Source organism: Rissa tridactyla, chromosome 8 (genome assembly GCF_028500815.1).
Source record: "Rissa tridactyla isolate bRisTri1 chromosome 8, bRisTri1.patW.cur.20221130, whole genome shotgun sequence".
Lineage (NCBI taxonomy): Eukaryota > Metazoa > Chordata > Aves > Charadriiformes > Laridae > Rissa > Rissa tridactyla.
In genome coordinates this window covers 18,797,619-18,810,473 of record NC_071473.1, presented here as the reverse complement: position 1 = coordinate 18,810,473, position 12,855 = coordinate 18,797,619, and the positions used below count along the sequence as shown (strand labels likewise).

Here is a 12,855-nt window from a genome sequence, read left to right as displayed (position 1 = left end):
TTGGTTTATAATACCAGGTTTTAGAATATACTGCATTCCATTGTCTGATGGAGATGCAGAGAAGTCTAGAGTGGATCGTGGTAACCCAATGATAAATATTACCAAGCACAGTAGTAAGAAAGTTTGGGCAAAGGGAGGATATAGCAAACTCCTTTATTCCTGGAAGAATTGAATGGCGCATAAGATCTCTGTAGAGGTGACAGGATATTAGAATTTTTAGATCTTCATATACGATACTCTAAACAATTGTCTGGATAGTAATATATTTGCATTTAAGACAAGATAAACTTCTCAGGGCTACAGTTTGTCTTGTAGAGTAGTAAGTATATATAAAGGAACAAAAGAGCAATTATGAGCTACGTATCCTTCATAGGAGTTGAATCAGTGGAGCCCTTAGCATAGATAGAACTGTTCGTTTTGTCTTCTACATACAACTAAGAGAAAATCTACGAGCTTTGTTAGAATTCAGTCCTCACCGATACTATTGCTTCTTATGCTTTTTAATAATGAAAACTTAATGTGTACCAAATGTACTGTACAATCTTTAGAAAATCCTTGGTAAGATCTGAACTTTGGGCAGCTGCCCTTAGGTTTTTCCTTATTTGAGTATGTGTACAGTGATGTAAAAAAACCAAAACCCCCCCAAAAAACCCCAAACAAAAACCAACCACCCAACAATAAACAAAACCCCCAAACCTCGCATTCGTGGTTCCTCTGTGTGATTTCTAAGAAAGTTAGAGGTCTGCGATCGGAATAGTAACTTGGGAATAGAATTCTGTAGCTGTCTTTTGGTAAAGGACACCTTTTGCATTGGGAGCTGGTAGCAACAGGAGATTGTAGATTGAAATTGAGGACTGGTGTGTTTGAATTCCCCCTTCTTGACTGAAGATTTTAAATATTAAGATCTGTATGTCTTTACCATGCAAATTGTGATATTCCAATTTCACATTTGCGGAATAAAGAAGCAATTCTGCGTATTAAAATTCTTGGTTTTCTTCTCAGCCATCTCATAAAGAGCTCGGATTTTTCCTATGTTCTTTTTAAAAGGTTTTTTTTTTTTAAAGGATTTCCTTTCACATTACCAGAATTAAATTGCTTAACTTTCAATTATTTCATCAGTGGCTGTTGAAGGCTTTAGGAAATAGAGAAGCTGTTGATTTGAGGAGTTGTTTTTAAGTGCATTCTCTTTTAGGTGTCCAGTTCTTTTTCATGTTTTGCCTTACACGCTTCCCAGTGGTGACAGTAATTTCCTTCGAAAGGATCAAATGGTCATTCCTAGAAGTAAAAGAGACATTAACCTTAAAATGGTCTCAATATCATATTTTATATCAAGTAAATATTTATTGTATGCAGGGAAAAAATGTACTTTCACGCATCTTACTCTTTTCCAGGTTTGATTTCAAATGTTCTTTGTTAATTGAACAAAGAGGTTTTTTAGGATTTGGAGAAATATGGTTTCATCATCCAGAGGAATTACTTTTAAATTGCAACCAAATAGTTACACGTAAGATTTCAAATCTCTAAGCCATAGTAAGCCTATAACAGTTGATTCTTCTGACACTCTTTTTTAAATAGTATTAGGATTATGAAACTGGGATATCTCAGGTCTTGAATGGGATACATATATATACGTATATAAAAACACTGACTTTGTCAGGTGAACAAGCTGCTTCATATAATTGAATTTTAAAAGATAACTGAACTTTTAAAGACTAAATATGAAAGAGAGAACTATGCGAAGCGTATAAAAATTTGGAAAACTAGTTGGGACTGCTGTATTGTACAAACTGGATTTATAAGCAAATGAATTTAGGCAAGCCACTTTATCATGACATAAACCACAAAACATAAAGGACAGTAACCGGAAAAATGGAAACCGTAATAAGCATTCTTTATAATGAGCAGTGTATGTTTAATGTTAAAAGGCTCCTGCTTTATTAAGTACACTCCTGCATTGATAAGAGCAGTCAAATCTTAAATAATACTTCTTAGCAAAATTGAAGAGACTGTATTTTGGAAACGTGGGTTACTGAGAACGGTTACGTTTTCGTGGAAAAAATTGAGTGAACCTTCTGGGAGGTGTCCCTGGTTTCTGGCTTAACATTCTGATAATCTGTTACAATGTCAAACCAAGCATGATGTTTGGTTTGATTGCTGTTGTGAATAAATCACAGGTTTAAGGTTAGTTGATAATGTTTTTGCTGATAAAAATGCCTTTGAAAGACTAATTGTTTCAGAGGAGATTAAAAGAAAAAAGAAGCTTTTTCTTCTGAAGTAAGGTGAGGCAGCGGAATCTTACTGCATTATATGTAGCTCTCACCTTCCTGCAGTTTCTCCATCCCACTTTCTTCCCTGTCCCTTACTTACATAAACAGCAAATTCTGTTAATTCCGTCAGGCTTTATTCTCGCTTTAGTAGTTCTGGATCTTAGTGGTATTTTTTGGATCCACATTATTTGGGGTGCTGATGAACTGACAAAGGTACAATCACGATTACACTTCTGTGCCTTTTCCAAAAGCCACACCAGGATTTGGGGAAGGAGAAGGGGTTGGGACTTGTCATCCTTGGGCAAAGTGTCAGAGATGATGCTCTTTAGATTGAGGATCAGACTCTTGAGAACACTGATCCATTGTCATGCGATGAACTAAAGTAGACATCTTTCAGTCCTTTCATTACCACAGTTATTTCAGAGGCAGTAGGATCAAGACCAAAAACAAGGGTATGAAGTTATGTATATTTTCTCGTGGTCATTATTTTGCTGTATTGGTCACATCGATGCTCAGCGTTGCTCAGAAGTTCCCCTCGGCTGCAGAGCAGACTGGTGGATAAGCATCAGAGTGTATTGTCTTTTGGAGGTTGCTTTGGTATATTCCTGCTTATCTCTGGAAATACAAAACTAAGCCATTGAAACCTCCTTGTTTTTTTGGTCTTTGAGATTTTATTTCTTTAAACAAACCCTTATTATTTGCCTGTTGTGTTTCAGGTGAAATATCTTGAAAAAAACCCTGATGGGGGTGGTGAAGGAGGAGGAGATTCTGAGTTCTTCAGTTATCTCTGTCCACGAATCCTCCTGTTGGCTTAATATTCACTCTGGTCATGTTTTTTTGCAGCAGCAGATAATGGAGGGACTGCATCTGGTGGCACATCAGCAATTCCTCCCAGCAATCCTACTGGGAATTCCAAGTCAGCGGCCAGGAACCTGGGCTCCTCAGCTGGAGAGAAGGAGGAAGGAAAGAAAGTCAGGCGGCAGTGGGAATCATGGAGTACAGAGGACAAAAATACTTTCTTCGAGGGACTGTATGAGGTACATGTAGAGGAAAATAACAAGCTTAGATAGCTTTGTTTAGTATCTGGGTATTTCTAAAGAAGATTGATTCAGTTGAGATTTGCAGGAGCAAAATACACAGGTACACGTATGCATTGGTTTGTCTGGGTCTATACAGTTGGCTATAACCCAGCTGTCAGTCAAAGCCACAGTTCAAAAGTGTCAAGCTTTTCTTTGTTTTGAAATACATAGGAAATATTTGTGAGTTTTATTCATGAATATTTATAATAATTTAAGTTATTTTTCAATTATGGTTTTGTTTCAAGTGAGAAATAACATCCCCATCTCAACTTTCAGAAGCAACACACTTATGCTGTAATATTATCAAACGAGAAAATGTGTTCTATTCTAATAAGAGTTGTAGGCACGGCATTTCATATTTCACCATGAAGAAGTTTGTACTAGGGCTAAGAGACAAAGAAAAGTTAGATAATCTTATCTTCTATCTCATATGATGTATACAATGTATTCTTGGCTGTGCTATTCTTACGATTATTTTAAGAACACTTCTCTCATGAAAATACATACTAAAGGTGAAAACGAAGTTGTGGTTAGTTTCTTTTCACATGTGCATCTTTTTAAAAATTTTTTTAGTGGTAGGCATGATTCACATGTATGTATATTGTGGCCAAAATGAACACTTAAACACTGCTTTCCTTTTTTAACTCCTCTGACTTGCAGTGCTGTTCCTGGGAATCATGTAATTTTTAAGTCCCTTCGTCACGCAAAGAAAATGGTGGTTTTTTGAACACTGAGGGAAAAGTTCAAAAATTTTGCTCTATGATGGGTTTGGGACTTGGTTTGTTTGGTCCCCCACTTCCATTCATTCTGTGTCACAACATTTCGAAAGAGGCTTTCACACTCTGTATTTAAATCAGCTCCAACCTTTCTGAGATGCTAAGAAACTTAGTGATAGCAGAAACTCAGTGATAATGTATATAAAACTAAATTTTCCTCTTTTGAACTCCAACTATTTTATAGGAATTAGCTAGTTTTAAAGGGAGACTTAGGCGTCTCATTTTTATTTTTACTGAGAATAAACTTCTGAATGACCTGCACTGGAAAAATATGTTTTGTCTAAGAAGTTTTGTTTTTTTTTTTTTTTTAAATGCAATACTTTCTTTATTATTTGATGCTCAAATTTTGTACTCCTAATAACTGGAACATGAAATTTACTGTAAATAAAAGCGAAGCTGTTAAATATATAGGCTTTTCATTCACCCTAGTCAGGAACGGAGGTAGGAGAGATAGGGGGAAAAATGCAGAGGAAAGTAAAGAAAGCTAAATGAGAAGGTTGGTATTTTCAGTTCTGCTACTTACCACATTTATGAGTGAAGGTTTGGGGTTTTTTTCAAGTTTGCTAGCAACTTACAGGTTTTATTTTGAAATAGTTCAAGAAATTGGAAAGTTAATTTATTTTACACCTATAGTACATTTCATATAAAATAAAGGGAACCAGTGTCATTCTGACGCTATTGAGTTCTAATACCCAAGAATTTTATGACCATTGAAATCTAATTTCCCACAAAGAACCCCAGAGTCCTTCATGCTTCATGTCTTATGACAAGATAGAAGTTTGGTTTCGACTATTTGTATTTGTTTTATTTATTCTTCAGCATGGGAAGGACTTTGAAGCTATCCAGAACAACATTGCCCTGAAATACAAGAAGAAAGGCAAACCAGCAAGCATGGTGAAGAATAAGGAACAGGTCCGCCATTTCTACTACCGCACCTGGCACAAGATCTCAAAGTACATTGACTTTGATAATGGTTAGTATGCAATGACGTGGGCTTAGTGTCGAGCTCGCAGTCTCGTGAGGGCTGGAGTCCTGCCTTTGAGTGCCATCATGGAGGGTAGGAATGGTGGAGATGGGAGTAAATACTGAATAGGATTTCTGTGAACGTGTCTTACTCTTACTAGTGTGGCCATACTGAGGCTCATGTTTTTTTGAAAAATGCTTCTCAAAAACTGGTATTTGTATCGCTGCTTTTATATTGGTTCACCACACCATAATAAATGCTGATCTTACTATTAATACTGGGGAAAAGCCAGGTTCAAGGAAGTGTTTTTCTGTTCTCAGGAGCACACCTTTGAGGACAGCTACCTAAATGTTAGTCGGGCATGACTTCATCGAGCAAATTGTCTCCAGTACTACTTTGCGCTCCTTGGGGGAAGATAGAAAGAAATGAATAGTCTGATACAGGTGTAAACAGTGAAGCATTTGCTCACACTTTAAGTAACTTAGTATTCCTGTGATTCCCCTCTTTCTGTTCTTTTTCCTCCTTCCCCAGCTTGTTAAATGAGAAGCAAATCGGGAAGTCATATGCTAGTGGTGTTTTTTAACAATAATAGTAATATATGATCATTGATAATTGGTTTTTATCAAATGCATACTAGTCAGTAACGGGCAGGGAGAATTCAAGTCAATTTGTGGGTAGCCTAATCTGAGTAGCAAGTTAAAGAAATCTATTGCAGAGAGAATAGATTTTACTAAGGCCTGGTTCTTCTGACTTTTTGAAGGTATGAAGAATGTCGGTTCTCCCCTTAGCTTGTTGATCAAGTAAAGGTCTCGAGGGCTTTCCTGTCCTTTTGATGCTGTGTTCTAAGTTGCATAAATTGTAGCATGTTTCACGGTGGTTGAATTGTTTGGTCTTTAAACAATTCTTTCTAACATGAGCAAAAATTTGGATAATAAATTCAGCTATATGGTTTGTGGCCAGAGCCTCTCAAGTTACAAATAACTCATTAGTGAGAACTGTATATGACTAGAAAAAAGCTCAGGGAATGCAAGATAGTGACAATGTAGTCTCTTTATGAAATTGTTTTGTCTGTTCCTGAGATTAGGTTAATCTGCAGGAGGATTTACCTATCTAAAACACCCGTCAAAAAGGTGTATTTTTGAGTTGCTTTTCCAAAACAAGACAGCGTTTTAAGATGAAACAAGCCATTAGTATTTTATTTAAAAAAAAAAAAAAGTTACAGCAAACACAGCATGTAAGAAGTTGAAAAAAAAAATAAAATAAAGGTGTCATGGAGGAACTTCATCTGTTTTCTGGATAATGTAAAATTCTGTATCTCTGCCTGTAAGGTCTGAAATCTCACCGTCTGGAGGAATTTCAGCATGAGTGCAGTAGTTTGATTAGCTGTAGTATTAGTAGAAATACACGTGCCTGGATTTTGAGATTACATGAGTCTGCAAGTCAAAGAGAACTGAATTCTTGATGAATAGTCAAGAATAAATATTTTCATCTGATTTGCAAACCACAAGGCAGTCTGTCCGTGCTGTCGTAGATATTTACATCTATTAGCAATAATAACGTCCCCATCATGTGTGTTGGTGAGAAAGGAGAAAAAAAACTTGGTAAAGTTGAATAAAATGTTTGCGATTCTTCATATAAAAATTTAGAATATAGAATTTGCATTAAATCTCTCGGGTGCGTTCAGGTGCACAGAAGGCATTCTCTGTCTTCTGGAAAATTCAGACCTACTTCTTAATTTCCATATAGAAACAGTTCTATGTGAATTTTCTTGCGGGCATCTGGATGTTTCCTTTAGAAATTGTAAGTAGGTAAGTCATACTAGAGTTAGGTTTATTATGAATTAGCTTTATTTTGCATATTGAACTGTTGCGTAATTGTTTAAATTCTGTGGAAGTTGCTTTTTTTTTTTTTTCTGTAATCTAAAAAATACTGTGTTTCCCAGATATTTAAGTCACCAAAAGGACTATAGTGTTTAATGAAACGGAACTTAGTCTTACCTTCGATGTGGTGTTTGTCCCATCATTGAAAATACAAATCTGTCTCATTTTCAGTGTTGGAATGAGTGTCGGCAGTGTTGCTGTGTATCTGCAGTCTGCACCTCACTTACACCTTTTCTGCTTTTCAGTGTTTTCTCAAGGGCTGAAAAAATCCTCCCTGGAGCTTTATGGCTTAATCTGCTACGGGGAACTAAGGAAAAAGATTGGGGGATGTGAGTATGATGACTTTAGATTATTTTTATATGGTAGAATCAGAAGTGTCTACCCTTGAAGTTGGCAATGTCTGAAACAGTTACACTTTTGAGTTATTCAGAATTTGTGTTCGTCGTATTCTATTGCAGTAACCTGTAGTGTCGTTTTTTCATTAAATGTATTTTATTGTTAAAGAACACCTTAGTCTGTTGCATTAGTCCCTTTTTTGACATATCTTTAGTTTTTGCTATCCGTGGTATGCAGTGCAAGTGATACCCACAGATGACAGGTAAATGTATATGGAGCTTAGATTATCTATTTTATTCTTGAAAACTAAGAATTTAAATGTGTAAATGATACCATTTGCACCCACAGTTATTTCTGCCTATGCAGTCAAAATCTGGGATAATGCCTTTCTCTAAGTCATTCTCTAAATTACTTACTGAACTCAGAAGGTGAAAAAGTATTACAAATCATAATCTGAAATAATAACTTTACTGGCTAACCAAGGTGCATTCTGACCTTGTCCGTAAGGGTGAGTGTAGGCAGGTGAGTATATGCCACCCCAATGCTCCCAGTTTTCTGGAAACTGATTAGTTGCATTAGCAAGATAGCTGAGTTTAGGGTTAGTACCATGTTCATAGAATGGTTTAGGTTGGAAGGGACCTTAAAGCCCACCCAGTGCCACCCCCTGCCCTGGGCAGGGACACCTCCCACCACACCAGGTTGCTCCAAGCCCCCTCCAACCTGCCCTTGAACACCTCCAGGGATGGGGCAGCCACAGCTTCTCTGGGCAACCTGGGCCAGGGGCTCACCACCCTCAGAATGAAAAATTTCTTCCTCAGATCTCATCTCAATCTCCCCTCTTGCAGCGTAAAACCGTTCCCCCTCGTCCCATGGCTGCCCTCCCTGATCCAGAGTCCCTCCCCAGCTTTCCTGGAGCCCCTTTAGGGACTGGAAGGGACTCCAAGGTCTCCCCGGAGCCTTCTCTTCTCCAGGCTGAACCCCCCCAGCTCTCTCAGCCTGTCCTCACAGCAGAGGGGCTCCAGCCCTCCCAGCATCTCCGGGGCCTCCTCTGGCCCTGCTCCAACAGCTCCCTGTCCTTCTGCTGTTGGTGCCCAGAGCTGGAGGCAGCACTGCAGGGGGGTCTCACAGAGCGGAGCAGAGGGGCAGAATCCCCCCCTCGCCCTGCTGCCCACGCTGCTGGGGATGCAGCCCAGGCTGTGGTTCACATGGTCTTTATGGCTTCCAGACTAGAAAGCTGTGATGTGGCTAGCTTGGAGAATGGGCAGAGGAACATGCACTATATGCGCTAGTCAATCCACATGTACCTTCTTATCTGTGTATTTATTTTTTTTTTCATTCATCCCCAAACTTTTTGTAGAGTCAGTGTTATGTCATAGAGTATCTTCTATGTTTTTTGATTAATTTGTGAGACATGGAAAATCTTCAAAATACTTTCACTTCTTTGTAAAGTCATACTAGTTACAAAGTGAGAAAGACAAGAAAGTTTTAATGACTGGATGTAATTCCTAATAGAATAGTGGTATTTTGGCAGATTTTTTTTTTCTATACTATTCCCTCACCTGGGATTTTTATTGTAAAGTGTCATGAATGAGATTTTTGTGAATGATCATACTGACTTTATTCTGTTAGTTCAAAGATCTCCAGTGTGTTAATTCATCTTGGAGAAGCAATTTTGAACTGTTTTGTGGCAAAGAAGGTGCAGAGGCAAGACAAATTGCATTATCAGTAGAAATCAGTATTAGTGTTTCTTCCCTATATCCACACCTTAACTTAAAAGCATCAACAGACCCTCCTTGTGATGACTGGCAAGGAGGTTTCCCACAGTCACCATAGCAATGCATGCATACTCCGTGCTTCTTTCTTTTTATAACTTTAGTACTTGGTTACAGATTTTTGCCCAGTGTCACTTGGAAAATTCAGGTCTCCGAGACCAAATGGGCTTAAGCTGCAAGCCTCTATTCCCAGTTTATGAGACGTCTGCTCTGCAGCTGGTGAAAGTAGTTTCTTTTTCTTTTTTTCTTTTTTTTTTGTGGTATTCACCCAGTCCTGTCTTCCCAGAAATTGAGATAACTTATGTAGAGCTCTTGAGATGTGAAAGGACGTCAGGAATACTTTCAGCATTGCCAGAGGGAGGTTAATTGTTCAGTAAATAGTTCTGGGCCAGACTATCATAGAGAATATAAATTAAGTCACCATAATGTCCATTTAAAAATTTGCTGTGTAACGCAGAGAAGAAAAGTGTGGGCTACATGTGCATTTTATTATTTTTATTTCCTTTTTTTTTTATTGCATTCGGTGCTGAGAGGGCTTGATGCTCTTTCATTATGCTGTGCTGCCTTAGCAACACTGATTGAGCAGGAAGATGAGGAAGCTTTTCTTTTTAATACCGCAGTGTCAGATTAATGCCTGGCAACCCAAGATGACTATAGCACCTAAACTTGGGTCATTTAATCCGTGAGTAAAATGTAATTTTCAGGGCAAGAATCGTGTAAAGCTTGCATGTATGAAAATAGAAACTTTTCAGAAAGGGTATGTTATAGCTCATTTGCGCACATCAGTTCTGTGTGAGAATAAAATGTAATAGCTTTGAAAACCAAACAGAACACAAAACCAGTTATCGCTTCAAATCCTAATTCACTGTGTTGTCCCATTTCATGTAAAGGTATGGATGACAAGAATGCAGCTAAACTCAATGAGCTGATTCAAGCCGGGTAAGTAAGAACTTACTCCTGAAACTCTTAAAAGTGGGTTGTTCAGCAGCTTGATTGTTGATTCGGTCATCCAGAGTCTGGGGGGCATTCCTTACTTTCTTAGAGCTGCAGTTTGACATTTTCCATTCCTAATTTGCTCTGTCTGGGGTTTTTTTCCTCCCGTTTTCCATGAAGCTATTAATTGTTATTAGTAAGAAATGATGGGTGACATTTAAGAAGGTGATGAAATGAGAGTTCTTTACAGAAGTTACGGCGTTGTAACTGTTGATTCGCTGTAGGGAATATAGTTCATCTCCAAACAGTTCTGCCAGAGGTGCTCACAAGTCCTGACGTTCAGACCTGAAACAACGCTTCCAGTACCCCGTCGGCCTCAGCCCCCCGGTCACTTCAGCATCTGCTTGACTTTAAGAACGAACGTTCTCTTTCACTTCCAGAAAGAATTCGGGATTTGGGGGTTCAGTCTTGACGATGTACTTTTAGAAAACAGGAGGGATTAGAAATTGCTGCGCTATTAGAAATGGGGGAATACCTGATGTATTTATACGTAAAATTTTCTGAGCTGGTCCTGCATTTAGAGTTTGTGTATTCTAAAGTGAAACTTCTTTTAGAGGATATTATTTTAAGGAGTGTGACCATTAAGCAGGCATCACTCAGCGGGCATTGGTTTGTCCTAATCATGTCTTTAAAAGTGATTTGGAAATAGCATAATTTTCTGTCTGTTGCGAATCCCTGCTGGCATTTGTGCTTTTAGGGTGCTTCATTGCAGCAGACAAATTGTTAACGAAGTAAATTTTACTGTAAACCATGGGAAGAGTTTGCCTGCTCACCAGCACTTTACCTTGCATAAAATGGGTACTTGCAGTCACACCTTTCTGTTGTTCACAAACCAAGTTTCCAAATGAGTTCCTTACAGTTTATTAAATTTTCATCTCCTAGGAGATGCACTTTGTACAGTGCGCTGTTCTGTTGCACGTCTCAAATGTGATTATTTATGAAAATGCTTGTTCGTTCTTTTGTTAACTGCGAAGTTTGAAATCAGTAGAGAAATTGTCACTTAGTTTGGGTTTTGTGCAATTAAGAAAATCTTTGCAATAAGTTGGGTTTTTTTCATCCAACAAAATGATTCTTAAAACAAAATTAAAATCTCAAAGTGGAGTTATTGGTTAAAATGGGCCTGGGATGAGCCTTTTTTTCCGCTAGAGTCCCGAATATCTCTAGAGTTCAGGGTATAGGCAGTCATTTTCGTCTCTGTGTTGTACTGGAGAGCCTTTCTAATACTGTTTCATCCAAATAGACTAAACCGTAATGAATGAGACTGATGATTTTTAGCAAGCTGTACCTTCAGGCTAGCACTTTGCATGATTAAGGCCTTAGTTCTTCTAATTAATTGTTAATGAGAGCTGATGATTTCTACGAAGTCTGGGTGTTTTTTCTATAAAAGCCAGTCTTGTAACAAACCATTTTGAGAACAGGAATCTTTGCATTTGAAGATATTAATTCTAATCTTCTAACCAAAAAGTAGAGTGGGTGTAATATTAACATTCTTAGGCAGTTCAGAAATTGCATAGGCTCTTGCATGGGCTTTCTTCCTGCCAGGTGGAGGACACATCTTTGCTTCCCTTTTTGTCCTGTGTCTCTTACCCCATTTGGTGGGTAAACCTTATCAGTTGGAGGAGCAAACTGCGTAGGGGAAACAATGTCCACCTTCTCGTCCTCATTACCACCTGGATGGCTACACCATCGGAATTAATTCCCTGCGTGTGCAGGGCAGCATCCTATTTCACACAAGCAAACGTGTTGCATATATCCCATTAGATTAAGCTTACCATCTTGCTCAGTGATGTTACAGTTCTCTGATCCCCCTCTCTATTTGTAAGCAGTTCTGATTTTCAGTTCTTGCCATGTTTGTTTCAAGTGAGTCCCTCTGAGTGCAATGCGCTTTGTAAGGCTTGTCACTATGTTGAAAGTCTTGAGTGAAAGCAAACCAAAAGTGATTAAAAATGGGGAACATGCATTATTCTGATGATCTTCTGAACTAGGTAAGCGTTAGTCTCATTTAATTGGCAAGAAAGGCCAAGAGAGGCTAAGATTGTGAGGAGCTACCTGGCAATGTATGTGCAGGATGACTATAGACAAACCCTGGAGTTACACATTCTAATTCAGAGCTTATTTTGCTTATGTTACACGTCATCCCTGGCTTTCTGTAATAAGTACATGGTGTATGGAAACACAAACCCTGTGAGGTGCTCATAAGAAAACTGTGTTGAAAATCTTCCTAGCTTGTAACTCGGGTTACAGATACTAAATAGTGCCTGAAAACTTCATCAACTGGCCATTTCAAGCAATGGCAAAATCTTTGTGTGAAATGTCCCTGTTTGGTCCTTGAAGTTAAGGCCATTCACTGCTCTGCATCTCTGTCAGAATGTCAGCGACGTGTCAAATCAGGGCCTTCGGTACAGCTGTAGTTGAATGAGTCAGGGATCTTTTAGAGAAGAGATCAAAGTTTTGATATTTATAAATATGCAAGGGGAAGAGAAGAATTGTTCTGTCAGCTTTTGGAACTGGTCGGGGTGGTTTGGCGTACTCATGTCAACACTGGCCCACACGAGCTGCTTAAAGAAGTTTTCAGAATCACTAAGCAGGACAACTACGAAACAAAGCTCCCTTAGAAATTATAGGGAATCTGGATCCCTTTCTGTCCAGTCCTTTGTCGCTAGCTTTTTATTACAGCAACGATATGTTGCTGGACTGTGGGATTAGGATATATAACAAGAAACAAATATTTATGGCAGTATATCAGAACTGCTCAGAAACCCGTTTAAATAAACCGAAGGTTTTGTGT

The 12,855-nt window shown here is 38.4% G+C and overlaps 1 protein-coding gene across 3 annotated transcripts in view; it reads left to right on the top strand.

The window, feature by feature from the left end:
* The window catches only part of CRAMP1 (cramped chromatin regulator homolog 1), a 49,533-nt gene that overhangs the window by 7,614 nt on the left and 29,064 nt on the right, over nucleotides 1-12,855 (top strand). For all 3 annotated transcript variants that reach the window (XM_054212269.1, XM_054212272.1, XM_054212271.1), the window contains exons 3-6: nucleotides 3,111-3,304; nucleotides 4,942-5,095; nucleotides 7,212-7,295; nucleotides 9,965-10,013. In XM_054212269.1, coding sequence (XP_054068244.1) covers nucleotides 3,111-3,304; nucleotides 4,942-5,095; nucleotides 7,212-7,295; nucleotides 9,965-10,013 — 481 coding nt within the window. The remainder of the gene's footprint in view (nucleotides 1-3,110; nucleotides 3,305-4,941; nucleotides 5,096-7,211; nucleotides 7,296-9,964; nucleotides 10,014-12,855) is intronic.